Genomic DNA, 19,432 nt, shown 5'->3' on the forward strand with positions numbered 1-19,432 from the left:
CATCTATCTATATTTTGGGGTACAGAGTCTTTATTAGATGCCCTGTGAACCTTTTTGCAAGCTTTGTGTTGTATATTTTTGCTTTAGGTTGTTCCAAATATCATGTTAGATCATCATCGAAAGAAGCTCATTCTGAAGAATTGGTTTTAATGAGCAAAATTATAGAATTTTAATTTAAGGATTGTTTGTTTTATTTCATATTTTATTGTGTGAATTTTTTATTAATTCTATTGTAAATTATGTATGTATATGTATGTTTTTTGTTCATGAATTTATTATTATGGCTTCATTCATCTAAATGAAAATGTATCCTAAGCCTATTTCTTGGATATTCTTGGGGTTCTAATGAATGCTGATGCCAGAGGAGGTAGATTTACAGGGTGCCATTTTGGCTCCAGTTTATTTAGTGTGATTGAGTCATGAAAGTGTGTGCTCCTGATGTCTAAATCGTTCTGTGCGGTCAGATTTAAAGTTGAACTCAAGCTGCATTAGATGACACTGTGGATCAATGGAGATATTGTTAGGGGAGTTTCATTTTACAGGCTTGTTAAAGTGAAGTGATGGAGAGAATGGAAGAAGTGATTTTACGCTAGAACAAATACAATGGACAAGGCTGCTAAATAGTCAACACAAACTGGCTGGTAAATTCAAGGTAGTGACATCTATTGTTTTATTTCTCTCAATTTGGCAGTTCTTTAGGAGAGACCTTTTTTAGCCTTTTAATAAAGCCACGGATGAATTATCAGCCATAGTTAGTCGTACATTATTGAATCATGTCCTTTTAATGATTTCAAGACTCTTTGAGTCATATAATTTGAAATTGACCAGGTGACAAACGTTCCCCTGACTATTGCCTATATACTCATTTAAGAGAGCCATAATAAGTTGAAATGATGGTGAGATGGGTTTCGATCTACCCTTCTGTTCTGCAAGGAAAACCTAACTTTTCTATTTTACTTGCTGTTTCAATTAATTTTAATAAAAAAGACCCAGATGATGAAGATTGATTGGTGGGAGTTTGCATTAGGAAGAGAAGAGGCCAATTTTTTATTGATAGACAGTAGCATGCATACTATAGCACTCCTTCCATTAAAAACACAGAGCTTTGTGTGTGTTTATACATATACATATAGTACATATGTATTTAATATTGTAACACTTGAGATGAACCTCAATGTTATATAATTGGGAGCTTAATACCCCCAGGTGGACTAGCTTTGCTGACGAGATCTGAGTTAAGAGATAATAATCCCATGAAAGATACAAAACAAATACTGTCTCAATTAGGTGTACTAGGGCCAAACCCCAGAGCTTGGGAAAGGTGTGGTACCCACAGTAAGTGGTATTTAGACTACCCATGCTGGTCAAACCCTGTCAAATTCGTAGGCCAGGTTTAGTGTTAATCAAGCAGTTTGTACATAATGGATAGTCTTAGAGGTAAAAGACTATTGGAAAAAGGTTTTTGAAAACAATGTCGCTTCCTGTTGGCCAGAAATGACCCTGAGACTGGCCATGTGAGATGGAATAATTTTAATAGATATGGTTGGACTTATATACACACACCTTAAAGGCTTGGGGACAAAACTTCCTAATTGGGGTAGTGTTTCTTTTAATCTGAATTTCCCACAGGGGATCGTTGAGATTTATTGGTTTACCATTTCCAAATTATAAGTCATTTTCTAATCTTCATCTATGCAGTTTTGATATCCTGTGCCAACCGTAACCTTGAAATCCTGTTCTTGATTGTTAAAGGACTGAGATCTTATGTAGGGTTCTGCCTACAGTTTGTAGTATTTAGCATTTTTAAAGGTTGATTTGTGGAAATATTGATTTTTGAGTTATTGTAGACTCCCTGTCGACTTAAACCAGTCTGGTCATTTGCTTCTGAGCTTTCTCATCGAGTCATTACCAATAACTGATTTATTTATTTATTTATTCTTTATCATTTTCATGTAAACTACACAGACTATTATCCATGAAAATCCTAACAGTTTCTAAAGCAACATCTATGCCAAGATCAAATTAAGTCACAGTCACACCACACTTTTGAAATTCAATCCTTGAAGATGGTCACGACACAGTAATAAGTTAAAGTCCTGGAGGCAAAAAGAAACAAAAAACAAATCTTAAAGTGCTTTTTCATTTCTAAGCAAATTTCACTGGAGTTTTTTAAACCTGGTAGAGCGGTTATTATGAAGGTTATATCCAAGTTTCATTTTGAACAGACTGGAGGATGATGACCTTTCATTTACTACTCTCAGCTCCACCATACAGACCTGTTTTCTTTTTTTTACTCAATATTTTTTGGGAATATAAATTCTTCAGTGTGAATACAAAGCTATATTTTCTTCTTCGAAATGGATGATCTCAGCTTTGGTTAATGTTTTATTCCCTGCAGATTCACAGTGGAGTTTGTACTGATTTACTTACATTTATGGTTAATCAAATTATTCCTGTTTCATTTGTGGCAGGGTGTGCAGAATGGATAACAATTGAATATCTATTGACTGATGAACTATGCCTACTTAATGGATACACATGCTGTTCTAGAAACTATTTACAATAATGGTATTTGCAGACGCTCTTATCTGACTTACATTTATGTCATTCATACATCTGAGCAGCTAAGGGGCTAAGGGCCTTGCTCAGGGTCCCAGGAGCAGTACATTAGTGTGGCTGGGATTTGAACTAACAACCTTTGGATCCAAACACCAATGCCTTAACCAATAAGCAACCACCTCCTGTAGTTTATTGCTTGTCCCACTAATTAAATCTTCATACACTATATTGCCAAATGTATTTCCTGCAATATGTGGTTCTTTTAAAAACTGTTATCACAAAGCTAGAGCCACTTAATTGTACAGGACGTCTATAGATGTGCTATAATAAAATTATGCATTCACTTGACCTTGGAAACCCAAACCTGTTCCAGTATGGCAATGCTCCTTTGCACAAAGTGAGCTCAATGAAGATATGGTTTACATGCTTTGAAGAAAAAGATCTTGAGTGGGCTGCTAAAACGCTCTGATCTCATTTCTACTAAACACTTTTGGGACAAATTGGAATGCTGACTGCACCCTAGGTCTCCTCACCTACATCAGTGCCTGCCTTTCAAAAAAACCCTTGTGGCTGATGAACTCAAATATCCATAAGCACACTTTAAAATCTAGTGGAACATCTTCCCCGAAGAGTGGAGGGAATTATAAGAGCAAATTAGGACAAAATGTGGAATGCAATGCTCAAATCAAAACAGCAATATAGTGTATATGAGCAATAGAAATAATAGCATAATTTTGCATGTGTTTGTGTTTGTTACAGGTGGTACTCCATACACATGGTGGGTTGGCAGAGGAAATGAAAAACACTTCTACTGGGGTGGCTCAGTGCCAGGGGTCCAGAAATGCTCCTGTGGCATCGAGCGCAACTGCATCGACCCCAAACACCACTGCAACTGTGACGCAGATCAGAAACAGTGGTGAGTGGCGAGATTTACTTATAGGTTATAGCAATATTGTCCTCCTCCTATGTGCTTTTATAGCTTCCTGGTCATGATGTCACCCCGTCGGTGACGCCACACTTTTCACTGGACTGATTACACACGTGATTCAAAGCGTGGACAACTCGGAAGCGTTCCCAAAACTTTGTTGACGCAGTGTCTTGTTCCCTCAGGGAAACATGGAGACATTCTGATCCATCTTGTTGCACTACATTTGGATGAAGCTTTTATTATTGAATAGTTGTTAACCTTAACAATAACAGTACCAGAATGAATTCAGTGTCACACAGATGTTGATCGGTATACTTTTGACTCTGGTTTCTCCTTTCTCATATCAACTCTGGACTAGAAACTGGATAAATATATACCAGAATTACAATTTAAGAATGTATACAGGTGTTGAAGATGTTCAGTCTAAGCAAATTGCAGACAGTATCTAGGTGAGACTAAATTGAGGGTGAGAATTTTGAAATCATTCAAGCATCCATGTTGAAACATCAACACCAGCAGGAAGTGAGGTACAAGTGTCAAATTACAAGCAGAATATGAGCGTCAGGATAAATCGAGCAGTTCCAAGGTTCAGGATGAGCCACAGCAATAACAGTGTGTCAGATTTAAAAACCAGGTTCCAGGATTGAACAAAAGTACTTAAGATATTATATTTTGCTGGGATGGGTTCTCTTTTGAGTCTAATTTCTCTCAAGGTTTCTTTCTCATATCATCTCTTGAGAGTTTTCCCCTGCTATTGCTTCCACTGGCTCATTCATTAGGAATAAACTTATAGGGCAAATTAATAAATTTCAAATATATTCTCTCTTATGTCCATTGTTAAAAGCATGAAACAAATAAAGTTAAATTGAATGTATGGCAATAAACATAATAATAAAGGGGTTAATTTTATATCTTTTCTACGTCTTTTTTTCTTCGGTATGTACAATACAAAGCATGTTTGCTGCACAAAAAACTCTATGAATGGCAATTAGTCCACAAGGCTGTTAATGTCAAAATGGCAACTAAACAACAAAAGAGCTTTTCCTTAACATGTGTTCAGCCATTACGTTCCTGCTAATAAAAGTGTAAATGTAGTCTCCTATCGTCGGGTTCCATTTTCTTTAATTAATTTAATTTAAAAAAATGTGCAGATTTGTTTTGGGTTTTTTTTTTTTTTTTTTTCAAGTCATCAACATGAAAGCAGTTTATAAAACATTTTTATTCAATTTGTGTGTGCAATTAGAAATAAATAAGCTATTTCAGCCATGAATTCACTCAAACCCAGGAGCTATTCAAGCATCTTTATACTTTTTTGGAACTATTATAAATACCAGATTTATTAAATAATGTAAAAGCTCCTGAGAATTAGTTATAAATAAATTTTTTTATCAAGCTTAAGATTTCCTTCCCAGATTTACAGATCCTACAGCTAGCATTGTGTGTATATAAAGTACACAGAATAAGAAAAAGCCACTGAAATGACTTTTGATTTTTACACCCATCGCTAATATCCCCATTGAACAAAGCATTATATCTCTCAATTTGTCTAAACGATGACATGAAAATTGAAGTGTGTATCAGTATTGTAGCACTCGTGCACACTCTTCAGCAGTCTATTGAGATTTCACTCGTGAGCGATCACCAGCTGCGACTCAGCAGGAAAACAAGTAGATTGGACTCATGGAATGTAAAACCACACTATGCTGTAATATGGCCTTTCTGAACTTAATAATGTGTTTGTTTGAGCAGCACACATGCTGAGACTCTCTGCATATTTTTACTAGAGATTTGAAATTCTGACCTTCTTTTGTGGGCGTATATACAGTACGCCTATCATTTCAGTGCGGCTGATGCTCTTGCAGCTTTACGAAATATCTGAATAAGAGCAACCTTTTTTAGTTTTGTTTTTTTACGTACAAAATGTATTTTTTATTATTACGATCTGCTTTGACATTTTCTGGTAAGCAAATAAAGAATTTTAAATACCTGAATGATTTGAAATGATAAAAGTAAGTCTATGGAAAAAATATTTGCACATCATTCTGTCAAAATGGTAATAATTCGGCAAATTGATCATTTTCCTATATCAGCAGTCCTCAAAATATTTTTTGTATTGCATATTGCATTTATGCATATTCTCAGCTTCTATTAAGGTATTTAGCAAGGTGCACAATAAAGTTAAGATGGAAAAAAAAAAATCAGTATATGTACCAAACAGGCATATCTTTATGGCCACCAATCAGCCATAACATTATGGCCACCTGCCTAATATTGTGTTGGTCCCTCTTTTGCTGCCAAAACAGTCCTGACCTGTCGAGCATTAACAGCAATAACTTCTTCACCAGTTTGAACTACAGGAGCTCGCCTGTTGGATCGGACCACAGGGGCCAGCCTTCGCTCCATATGTGCATCAATGAGCCTTGTCCATTCATGACCCTGTCACTGGTTCACCACTATTCCTTCTTTGGACTTCTTTGAATAGATACTGACCACTACAGACCAGGAACACAACCCAAGTGCTGCAGTTTTCAGATGCTCTGACAAATTTATCAAGCCACCACATTTGGGCCCTTGCCAAACTTGCTCAAATCCTTACGCTTGCCCATTTTTCCTGCTTCTAACACATCAATTTTGAGGACAAAATGTAGAGGTGAAATTTTTTCCCAAAATGTTCCATTTGGTGTCCTGGATCATTTACGTAAAACACCATAATTACTTTAAAACATTAAAAAAATATATTTTGTCTTCATGCTCTATGTTGATTGTGGTTTCACTAATAATAAACCTACATTTGCATAAAGCATTCATATTTGTCTGTGCCCATGTTGATTAGAGTATTAAAAACTTGAAAAGTATTAATTTAAGGTACATTTAGTACAAATAGAAATGTGCGATTAAGTTGCGATTAACTCATAACAATCATAAATATTTTAATACGATTGACATTCTGTCAGGCGAAAGAACGTGCCGGAAACCGAAGTGAAATCCACAAGGCTTTTTAATGAGAGATAACAGGGCAAAGCACGAAACGGGAAACCGTAATGAAACCCCAGGTTTGCTAAACCAGGTGAGGAGAGTGGGAGAGTGGGAGAGTGGCTTGGAGTGATAGGTGAAGGTGTGGCTGGTGGATCCCTGACACATACCTAATATTAATATGACATGAGGTCCAGTTCCCAGCATGACACTAAAATAGGTAGTAGTAATGCCTTATTATTAAAGTAGCCTTATTTGACACCCATGAAGTTCTAGGTTTAGAATTCACCATCGCAGAATTGGAAACTAACTTACTAATGTACTACTTACATGTTATTTTGCTAGTTAGATGAGTTCTACATTAGTGTATGAAATGAGTATCCAAATTATGGTTTTGTAAATGACCTTGTTAAATTTACTAGCTAGTTTTTGTTTTGAGTGTTAATCAAATTCGAGGTTTGTCTGTTAGAACTTTGTTTTCTTCATTACCGATTGCTTTGTGACCTTGTACGGTGAAATTGTGTGCACTTTTACTCTTGACAACTAGATTGTGTCTATTTATATAATTAGAAAATTGATTTTGTAAGGTAGATTCATGTATCCACAATTCTATATTTTACCTCCATTCCATTTGGACTTACATACTTCTCCTCTTCACCTCCATACTTCTACTTTTGAGTAGATACAGATATTTTTTTCCCCTATTTTTTTCAGTCTTTAAAGCCACAAATGCACACAATTCAACTCTGTACTTTCACAGCATTTTTTGTGTTTAATAAACATGTTTGCACATGTGATGCTGCACACATGACTGTCTGCATTCATACAAATCTCATCTTGATGCTGGTTTGGCTGATTACAGCAATATTGAATTTGACTTGCAGTTTTAGAAGGGGAAAAAAGGAACTTAAAGATTGCCATATTAAACACTAAGCCCAACAGTTCTGTTTTTTTGTTTTTTTTAACCTGGTCAGTTATTTAATCATTTACTATGGCTGTTTGTTTACAGGAGAGAGGACTCAGGGTTTCTGATGTATAAGGACCACTTACCTGTGAGTGAGGTGGCTGTAGGAGACACAAATCGACCCAAATCAGAAGCCAAGCTCACTGTAGGACCTCTGCACTGTCACGGAGACCGTGAGTTAATTTCTCTGACTTTTGGATTTGGATGATAAGCTCAATATTTTTTCCCTGAGTATGCATAATGCATGCTTCAGATAAACACTCAGTTTACTTTTGCTGTGCTATGCCATCAACTAATCCCTGCTTAATGCTAGTAACTTTGTATTTATTATGTGTGGCAGTGGGGGGGTGGTTGAGTGCTGATTTGTCAATGGAGGGCAAAGCTAAAGGAAATGAGTGGTAAGGATCACACACCTGAACACTCATTAGCAAAACTCAGCACAGGTGTGTGATCTGTAACACTCATTTCATGCAGCTCCACAATCTATTTGCAAACCAGTGCGTGACTACGCCCCCACTACCACACAGTGTTAAGATGGGTTCCAGGGTTCCAGGAGGGTCCTTTTAAATTAGACTACATCATATTGATGAGATTTTTTAATATAGCCTGCTTTAGACTTTATTTGGTTATTAACAATGCCACAGATTGCTGTTCTGTATAGTTTTGCTATATCTGTAGCAATGCTCAGGTCTGGAAATGAGCGCACAAGCTCCATGTCTACTTCTCCGCCTCTGCTCTTATCACTGATGCGTTTTCACGCCTTGTTATTTTTGTTAATTGCACCATGGTTATCATTTAGAGCAGCTGCATGCAATTACTGTTACCTGTTTGACAAGGACATTGGGTGGCACAGTTAATATAAACTTGTCGTTCCTTAACTTTTTCCCTGTGGTGAAAAACACACCTGTGACTTGGCTTGAGAGAAATGAACAACATGAACACATGAAGTTTTGCTGGAGAGCAGGCATAATCAGTATTCATTACATTTCGTATTACTCTCTTTGTAACACTATGTATGAAGCCCATATTTAGTAGGCTAAATATTAGAGGGATTAGGGCAATTAAGTCATGGTTATAGTGTGTCCTTGTCAATTTTGGATTATTTGTATTATTTTGAAATGAATGATTTTAACTTCAGTAATGAGTTTTTGTAATTTGTCTGGAAATAAAGCTCTATTTATTTTACATTTGAAATGTAATAAAAAGGGTGCAACAAATTGTTCTTCTGCAAATTGCACATAGTGCACATAGAAAGATTTCACATAATTCATAGCAAGTATGCTGAAGGCAAAGGAATGTCCTACTGGTAATTTTTCTTGAGCCATGGTTAGTGCATCAGTGCATGAATCAGTGCATGAACTTTTTTTCCCATCAGACCTTGCAAGACACATATCACCAATCATGCCCACTTGTTTCCTGTTTTACCTTAATCACCACCACTATTCCGGGTCCAGTTTTTGAGCATCTCCTTGTGGAGATTAGATTTTTTTGTTGATGTTAAAGATGTTTCTTACCATGTGCACCCTTATCTGGTTCTTAATTCCTGGCTGAAGCCCTGTTTTGGTTTTTGGTTCCAAATATTGTGACAAGAAAGATATTAAATAGTGCTAATTTACAGGAAGTTTAAAATGTGGTGTTGGTTCATTGTTTAGAAAGCAGTTGGGGACAGTATGGGAAGTATTTTTACTTTATTACTGTATGTAAGTAAATTTTTTTATGTACACTATATAAAACATATTTGTACTCCTGACTATTCCAGCCATATGTGGTTCTCTCTTATATAAGAGTATTTTTGGGAAAATAATATTTAAATAAATACATACATAAATACATGCATAAAAAGTACCTGACTTTACTATCACCCTTGTGGCTGAATGAACACAATTCTCACCAACCACACTCTAAAAATCAAGTTGCACATCTCCCTAGTGCCAGTTAGTATAACAGAAAATTGGTCTATATGTGGAAGGGGATACATAAATTATGGCCACAAACGTTTACCCATATAGTGTATAAACCTGTTGAGAGACAACAAGCCTAGCAAACAAGAACCTCACAGTTTTGGTGAAAGTTTGTTACTGTGTATCTAAAACAATAGCAATATTCAGTAGGTTTAAAAGCAAATCATTTTTACTTAAGTATTTGTAAAAACAGTGCTATTACTTTTACTGAAGTATTTCAGTAAAAATATTTGTACTTTTACTCACATACAGGAATGGTGTACTTTTTCCACCACTATACAGGCATCAATACAATGAAACCACTAACTTGAAATAAACATTTTGATTTCCCACTGATTAATGATTTTCAGCAGTGCTAAAGAAGCTCCTCCTATAGGCGGCTGTTTTTCAGAAGCAAAGTGCATCACAAGGGATGGAGATAATACTCTCAATTAATTCTGCTTAAACATCATAATTACCAGTGTATTGGTTACAGTTGATCGGTTACTTCCCTACAAAAGACAATTAATATCAGTTGAAACAGTTTTACATCGACTCATTTGTCCATACAAAGGTGACTTCAAAAAATTCATTACTCTACTGATGAGAACTATGAGAAAGCTTGATAAAGTGTTTCCAACATAAATGTATTGTTCGGAAGTCTTTCGGAGATAATAACTTCCTTTTCATTGATTGCTGGCAAATGGGAGCTAAGAACCAAGATGATTCACTGATATTTAATGAAGGTCCACATATGGCCCTCAATAATTCCTAAGAAGAATTTTCACTTTCAGTGAGCCATTTGGTAAATTAATTGAGATCAATAACCCTGACAGCAATAAAGAAATATAATATCCCTGCCTTGCATTATTAACTTTACATTATGAGCCATATTTTTCCCTGATTCATCTACCGGGGTCTTATTCATATGCACTATAATGTTCTAAGGCTTTGAACACTTAGAAATAAATGACATTGGTTTGTAGTTGTAGTAGATCTTTCTATGTAATATATTACAACTCATTGTAAATACACATCAAGAGTTGTAATCAAGTTGTTTCTATATCAGAATCAGAAATGAGCAAGTGCTTATACTGTAGCTCTACTCCATTTAGCACTGACAAGTAAATCATTTAATACGCCAAAAGCAAAAAGTCAGTTTATCCAAGATTTAACTGGTGTAACTGTGCCTTAGTCCTGATTGCTAATATTGGAAACATGCTCTATAGCTGATTGACTTTTTCTAAACCTATCTGCCCCCTGCTTTAGACTTCTTTATAAAAGGTACTAATAAAGTACATGCACCTTTTAATCTGGGCAGAACATTAGACCAAAGGTTTCTTCATCTACTTTTGGACAAAAATATTTAAGAGCTTTAGAGCCTGGAGTCAATAATCACAGCAAGGACTTTCATTGCTACAGGAAACTGATGCAATTGAAATATTCATTCATTCATTTTCTCCCGATTATCCGTAATTCGGGTCGCAGGGGCAGCAGTCTAAGCAGGCCCCCGCCTTCGACTGCTGCCCAATCCTCACAGCACCGTCCCTTACGGTCCCTCCTGCAGGTGGCGAGCCCACGGGAAGGCAATTGAAATATCATAAAATGTTAAGAACATGGGAATGTACTTTGTGATTGATGCCAGCAATACCATAATCTGACTTAATTCCCAATATCATGATCTCAGCTAGATTGGATCAATAAAACTTAGGATGAACATAGGATGTTAAACTCATTGTGATTGTAATGTATCCATAAAAATAAGTTTTATTTCTGATAGAATTTAGACTAAGCAATATAATGTAGATGCCTGTAAGCACTGTATGCATCAAAGTAAAAATGAATAATCTATTCCTCTTTGTCATTACATTTTAATTTCTGGCTATTTTACAGGCAAATACTGTTAATCTGGTAAAAGTAAAAATAAAAATAAAAAATTTGTTCCAAACGAACGCTGGATTACTTTTAGTAAAGTTAGCTTAAACAACCAGGAAAAAAAATAAAAACCTTTTCAATCAGTTTATTATAGATTTTGAAAAAAATCTAATCAAATCAATTTTAAAATACACTGCAACCAAATGATAGATTATTTATAAATGAGTTGATGATTAATTTAATATTTAAAAATTTATAAAACAAACAAAGAATAAGACAGTCCTTATTGCAGCAAGACATTTAGTATTGATACTAGTTAACCAGATTTTGTGGATTTAATAGTGTGAAAAGAGAATAGTTACATCAGCCTAGATGGTTTAAAGTTTCGAACCTTTTGTTCATTCAAGGGCACTATGCAGCCACGGTCAAGAAAGACACAACAAAAAAGTATATATTAATTATAAAAAAATATTCATATTAATACATACATATTCATATTTTTTTAATAATTAATATTAATACATATTAATATTAATTATTAAAAATATGAATATGTATGTGTTATATTGTCACCTTGGTTAACATGTTACACAAAATAACTATTTGAACATGATAAAATGCATTGTTCATTATAATAGTCATTTCATTTTTATATTTTTAATAAGTAATATGTTGGATGCATTTCACTCATAAATGCCCATAACAGCACTTTATTTATTTTGTGTGGTAATAAACCACAGATTCATCCTGTGTTCAAAAAATATATATTACATGTGCATCTACAATTTATATTCCTAATTTGTATTCTTTTTTTCTAAAGATATTATGATCAACATCTATGAATTTGTTCACTGTCATTGTAGAATTTATACTAAATAGGAAGATTTGGTAATTTAGAGACTTTTAAAGCTTTATGAGCCATGCTGTGCCTAAAGCCTGAGAGTTTGTTCTTTAAAGATAATGAGCAAGTGCTGTGAAAGCGAACACCTCACCTGATGAGTTGACCTTTTCAGAGAAAGTAAAGGAAGTGCAAAACATTGACTTGTCATTAGTAAAATCTCTAAGAAGCCATATTCTTCCAAAGTGCAGATCTTTAATCTCCAAAGGTTCTCACATTTTCTCTTTTGTTTTGCTTTTCATGTTTGCTTTTTTATGCGAGTCTTAAAGGTCAGTCCTCATGCTGAAATGTTACTGACCAGAAAAGAAAAATCTATAACTATTCTTTACCAAACACACTCACTGTCGGTTCCTTACTAAGGAAGAACATGAGTGACACGTTGCCTCATAAAGAAGCTCTGGATTTGACTAGGTTTCACACATAGTATATGAGAGCTTGTGATGCCAATTACTGTATCTTCCCCTTAAAGACTTGTAATATAATAAAATAATAAATAATACAGATTAATATTGCATCCATTACCAGTACTGGTGCCCTTTCAGATTATGCAAATTACCTATATTTCTACCTATTAAAAAGAACCAATACAGTTAGACGAATCATATTCGAGAACTAGCAGTAAAGTCATATAGGAATGCAATAATGGCATCCTGACTTTCCTGTGCATATTTTGCAGGTAGTTATTGGAATGCAGCTTCATTCAACACACCAACCTCCTACCTGCACTTCCCCACTTTCCGAGCTGAAATGAGTGCTGATATCTCTTTTTACTTCAAGACCTCTGCGCCTCATGGGGTTTTCCTGGAGAACCTGGGCAACACAGACTTCATCCGGCTGGAGCTGAAATGTGAGTCTCTCGTATTTCAGGCTGGAACACACACACACACACACACACACACACACACACACACACACACACACACACACACACACACACACACACACATCTCACCTCAAGCTTAATGAGTTTCCAGGGTAGAAATGTCTTTCCTGTGTCCTCTTCATCTCACTCATCCTGTTTCTTCTATTCTTTGGGTAAAGTATACTGATGTACATACTCTTATCATTATTAATAATCTCAATCAGCCCTATTAAAATAAATATATATTAATGGGATTGGGACATCTGATGTGTCCAGCCATGTGTGATTCGTCCCCTATCCTCAAAGTTGTTGGCAGAAGATTGTGTAGGATCTTTGGATACAGTGTCACAAAGCCCACTCCATGAAGATATGTTTTACATGGGTTGGAGTGGAAGATTTTGAGTGGCCTGCTATAGAGTTGTAAACTCAAGCCTTCTGATCAACTTTGGGATGAATTGGAATGTAGCGAATCATAAATTTTGTGATATCAACATTTTTTAGAAAAGGTTGTATATCTTAAAAAAAATATATATATATATTTATATATATATATATATATATATAAATATATATATATATATATATATATATATATATATATATATATATATATATATATATATATATATATATATATATTTTTTTTTTTTTTTTTTTTTTTTTTTTTTGAAGATATACAACCTTTTCTAAAAAATGTTGATTATACTGGAAGGATCTTTAGCTTGTAGTATTAAATAACATGAGGTTACTTGTGAGTGTGTTTGTGTGTAGGTGTGTAACTGTACATGTATACTATTGTAAAATATAATTTTATATATTATTTAACCAAGCAGAGATTTTATTGAATAATTTTATTATTTTATAATTTTATTTAAAATCCTTTTAAAAATGTTAACTGTTCAAATGTTGATGATCACAAATAAGAGTAATGTGTATCGTTACACCCCTAGTGTGTAAGAAAAATGCGATTTTTTATAAATAAATTGATCTAAAATGACACTTAAATTTGCATTAACACTTGAAACTCTGCGAAGATCACAAGGTCGATACAGAGGAGCACAGCTGCCAAAAACTTCAAAATGCCTGAAAAAAAGGTGGGAAAAAGATAGAGGTAGTTTTAAATAAGTAAATCAACGCGTACACGATCGGTGCAATGGTGTGCTTTATTAAACTTGAAAGAAAACTTAAAAAGGCTCAAATTTGAAATACATGCAAAGCCTTTCCCATGTGAAATGTTATCTCAGGCAGCCACACACACACATGCACATGCACACACTCACACGATGGTTTGCATTTATATATTCATCCATAACACTTTGAAGTCTACCTTCAGCACAGCACACAATCCAATGTACAGCCTTTTATGAGTGATGAGTAATCTGAACCAGCTCCAGGCCTACACATGCGATTAGGGGTGTGTTTAGATGTGTATGTGTATGTGTGTGTGTGTGTGTGTGTGTGTGTGTGTGTGTGTGTGTGTGTGTGTGTGTGTGTGTGTGTGTGTGTGTGTGTGCATACACATTCGTGTAGGAGGGACCGCTCTGGAGTCAGGAGATCACTTGTGAATTTGAAGCACTCCACCATTTTTGGCTCTCCTTTACAGCTCATCGATTTTGAGTCTCTCGTTTAATCTGACCTCCTTATTTAATTTTTTTTCCTTCTACAGTTACTGTCCTAACCCAAGACTGAAATCTCATGAATGAGTGAAATAAAGATTTTGTTAAAAAAATAAATAAGTTACAGTGGTGGAGAAATTCACATTAGGATTGTATTCTATTTAAGCCTAATACGAGTCTGAGACTTTGAGAGTTTGATCATATCAGCCACCCACAGTGTTTGTGTTTTAGATCAGCGGGAGTGTTTTGCAAAGGAAAGATGTGAAGTTCTGCCCGGTTCCACAAGATTTCATGTCTAACATTTCTCACCCATTTTCACACCCTTCTGGTGAGCATGAAGCCACCCTATTAGCTCCAACCTTGTGATCAGTTGTTGATCTGTTTTTTTTTTTTATATTTGATCTAGAAAATAGGATTTCATTGTGGTCAGCCTTGATTTAAAAGCCATAAATCCAGAACTGCCGTTTTTAAAGAATCGGACATTGCCAGTGTATTTAGAATGCCATTAAATGGGAAGTAATTTATAACGGTCCAATTGTGTTGTTAGCTCTATAAAAAAATCCGAGTTTCAGATTTGAGTTCATCTACACAATCCGTGTTACACACTCAGCACGGCTAGCTAGCAATGTATTACATGATAACAAAGTATAATAAATCTGACCATGGTATTAGCATGAAAGATGGTTTGTTATTGTATCTTCTCATTGCCAATTAAATGATCCATCTCCCTTTTCTAATTTCACTTTTTTACTGTCAATTTCCTAAATACACTATATAGAATAAGTTTTGTGGAGCCTTACCATAAGATTGGTATGTGCTTTTTGAACATCCCATTCCACGTTTAGTCCCCATCTGATGAGAACATGTTCCACTAGACTTTGGAGTGTTCTTGTTGAGATTTGTTTTCATTCAGCCACAAAGGTGTTTGTAAAGCCAAGTACTGATGTAGGTGAGGGGGTCTGGGGTCCAGTCAGCATTTACATTTATTTCAAAGGTCTATATTGAGCTTGTGGTCAGAGCTTTATTGCAGGCCATTCAAGATCTTCTACTCCAACCCATGTAAAGAATATCTTAATGGAGCTTTCTATATACCTATTATGTTTCGACTATTGTTTTTTGTTTCTTCCTAAATCTTTTCTTCTAAATCGTTCAACACAAACACTCTCTCTGCCTCTCTCTCTCTCTCTCTCTCTCTCTCTCTCTCTCTCTCTCTCTTCCTCTGTTCTTTTTAGGATGTCAATGAAGGTGTTTGTAGATTTATTTTTTTAAGTCAATTTCCAGGGGATTGGGTGTTGGGCCATAATTGTATGCACCAATGGGCATAATTGTCCAATCAATAATCTAAAACATGGGTCCCCAAACTACGGCCTGATACGAAGGTTGTATATGACTGCTGTCGTTTTAGGCTTCACCTTTTGGTCTTTTCAGTCTATTCAGCCTTTGTGCCAGAGTGCCTTTCTAGTTTCATGTTTCTTCTGCCTGTAATTCAACTGATAAAAGGTTTGATTAGGAGCCAATGTGCTGAATTAGACTAAACTAATACCAGCAAGACAGCGTGGACTGAGACACTTGTGTATTAATGCTTCTTTTTCAATAGGACAATATTTATATCTCATATTAATATCCATATTGGGACATCTTACATTTTGGGAGACTGAAATATTTTCGCCAGTGTTTCACAAAAAATTAAGTGCATTGCACTTACTCTAAACTGACCACTTATAGTGTACCTTCTGTTCTTCTTTTTTTTCCTCAGCTTCCTTTTTTCCTTTCCTTTTTCTGTTCTTCGTTTGTTTGCACATTCCCGCAGGCACAGCTCAGACACAGTATATGACGTTCAAGCATACAAAGTTACAAATGGCTAACCAGCTCCCCCTATGGGCAGTTGCTGGAAATATATTGAAGTGAGAAAGAAATAATGGTTTAAGTTATTATTTCCAGCTGTTATTACCAACAACATGTGTGATTCAGACAGTCATTATAGATAGTATATAGGTGTATATGAGATAATGCAATATGTGTACTAAAACCAGTATAACTAAGTATGACTAAAAATATCTATCTATCTATCTATCTATCTATCTATCTATCTATCTATCTATCTATCTATCTATCTATCCATCTATCTATCTATCTATCTATCTATCTATCTATCTATCTATCTATCTATCTATCTATCTATCTATCTATTTTATTTAAGCTATTTAAGCTATGAATTAAGCTATTATGCTTGTTGAAACGATCTCAATGATAAGGTCTGACATTAGATAAAAGAAAAGAACTAAGTTTCATTGGCCTTCTTCTTACTGCTCTTGACAAGCCATCACTGATGACTCTACAAACAGCTGTATATCAGCAATTATTTTAAACCAGCAACCAATTATTGGAAGATTTCCTGCACCACTTTCCATCCTGATGCCATTCAATTAATCTCCAACTTCCATTCTCTTGTAATCGCATTAACCGTTCTCCAGAGTCGAGTAGACACTGAGACTGAGTAAACAGCATCTTGCACCTCCTGCAAGACTTAGTAAAGGCATTTAATTTCAGCAAATGAAGTTACAAACAGGGGATATTTGAGCTGTATTGCATGGCAATTTACTAGAAAGGGGCATCAGCTTGCTTGGGCAATTGAACAGTCAATTATAATATACGTATTTACACAGCCAAACAGTTTACAAGACAAACTCCATCCACTGAGAATTTGTGTGGGTGTATGTAATAGTATTATAACTATTTATATGTATGTATATTTGATTTAATTTAACATTAGAAAAGGGCAGTCCATTTTGACAATTTCTTGTGAACGTGATATATAGTTACATAACATTTGTACCTTCAGGCAAATCAGATTCGAGCGTTTAACTGCTCTGTTATATAAAAAATGACTAAGGCAACATTATCACACCTGTATTGGTTTTATCGGTTAAACTGAAACTGTGTGTCTTCTTATTTCTCTTCAGCACCCAATGTCATTACCTTCTCGTTCGATGTGGGAAACGGGCCGGTGGAGCTGAAAGTTCTCTCACCGACACCACTAAATGATGACCAGTGGCATCGAGTCAGCAGCGAGAGAAACGTCAAGGAGGCCGTGCTTCAGCTGGATCAGCAATATAAACAGGTTCGAGCTGCACCTGCACAGGGACACGCACGCCTGGAGCTGTACAGCCAGCTGTATGTGGGTAAGACACAACAACACACACATACATTTTTTGTGTATATATATATATATATATATATATATATATATATATATATATATATATAGAGAGAGAGAGAGAGAGAGAGAGAGAGAGAGAGAGAGAGAGAGAGAGAGAGAGAGAGAGAGAGAAAGAGCGGGAGAGAGAGAGAGAGAGAGAGAGAGAGAGAGAGAGAGAGAGAGAGAGAGAGAGAGAGAGAGAGAGAGAGAGATGTGTGTGTGTTATATTTATTTCTTTATATTTTAAATAAATATATAAAATATAAAAACAAAACTTAAAATACATAAAAATGGTCAAACAGAAATGTGTGCTGCATTAATCACTCATTAAGATGAATTTGCATTAATGCGTTAATTTTGTCAGCCCTAATATATATATTTCTTTTTTTTTCTTTTTTTTTATCAATTTTTAAATGTAAGACACAATTGTTTACAAATGTTAAAAATAATAATAATAAACTGCGTTAATAAAAAAAAATACCTACCAGCAATTTTATGTTTTGCATTTCGTCCTCGTAACGTATCGAAATTTACCAGAACCGTAACTTAAAAACCGAGATACGTACCGAACCTTTTGCAGGCCAAGAACCAGCTCATCCAGCCACATGAAAAAAGCTGCTCTTTGTATTAGTGCTCGGATTAAAATAAACAAACCGCTGGAGTAAAATAAACTTGTTTGCTGGATAGAAAGGTCACCACCTTAATTTAAATGCTGGTTTTCCCTTTAGCTCACTGAAGCAGTGCTAAACAAGAAAAATGGGCTGAAAATAAGAAATTAAAATAGTTCTAAAGGCCCATTATGGCTGTGGATGTATGAGCACCGGTTCGCACGAGGTAATTATCCTTGAAAATGAATGGCCTCGGAATGGCCTCGGTTTTTTCTTCCTGTTTTGTTTCTCAGCTCATTCAACACATTAAGCAAGTGGAGTAGACTCTCTTATCTGTAGGAAGTTAGTGCAGGAAAGCCCTAAACACAAATGATGATGATGACGATGATGATGATGATGATGATGATGGCAAAAGTGTGAGAGACTTTTCTGGCTCTGTTCGAGTTTTACTGATTAGAATGAAATTCAATCACAGTTCAACTTTTATAGAAAGGACGATTGAACATGGCAAGATGCCCAACTCTGAATATCTCCTGTATTACAGCCACATATATACGTATTATGTCATTTTAATACATATTTTATCTGCAAGCACCTGGAATGTGTAGGAACTTAATATCTTTATTTAAAAATAATAATACACACATTTTTGTGCAACAAGCTTCTAAAACTAAATGCATGCACATTTGATAAAATTCTTAAAATTAGTGTATGTAAAAAATCTGTAGAATCTTTATATTCTGGTATGTACAGACCTAGATTTTCTCTGTAGCTGCTTACCGGGTGTTTGTGCCACATTTCCATCTAGTCTTTCATTAATCAAGCAGCTTAATTTTATCTGCAATTGCACAGCTTTATTCTGTTTTCCCTTTTCATCTCTTGGCTTTATGAAAAATTCAATAGTTGTTTCTTCATGCCATTTGCATTGCACAAATAAAATAGGAATGCATTGCAAGATTTATTTCGATTTTACCATCAGCATGGCTGTGGTTGCTAGACAGTTGTAATTA

At 35.2% G+C, this 19,432-nt stretch overlaps 1 protein-coding gene across 1 annotated transcript in view; it reads left to right on the top strand.

Moving 5' to 3' along the window:
• The window catches only part of LOC310719981 (contactin-associated protein-like 2), a 138,997-nt gene that overhangs the window by 102,259 nt on the left and 17,306 nt on the right, over positions 1-19,432 (top strand). The window contains exons 14-17 of the mRNA XM_083530208.1: positions 3,319-3,475; positions 7,470-7,597; positions 12,814-12,984; positions 17,579-17,797. Of these exons, the coding sequence (XP_083386334.1) occupies positions 3,319-3,475; positions 7,470-7,597; positions 12,814-12,984; positions 17,579-17,797 (675 nt within the window). The remainder of the gene's footprint in view (positions 1-3,318; positions 3,476-7,469; positions 7,598-12,813; positions 12,985-17,578; positions 17,798-19,432) is intronic.

This window comes from Silurus aristotelis, assembly GCF_946808225.1.
Source record: "Silurus aristotelis genome assembly, chromosome: 25".
In the NCBI taxonomy this organism is placed as follows: Eukaryota; Metazoa; Chordata; class Actinopteri; order Siluriformes; family Siluridae; genus Silurus; species Silurus aristotelis.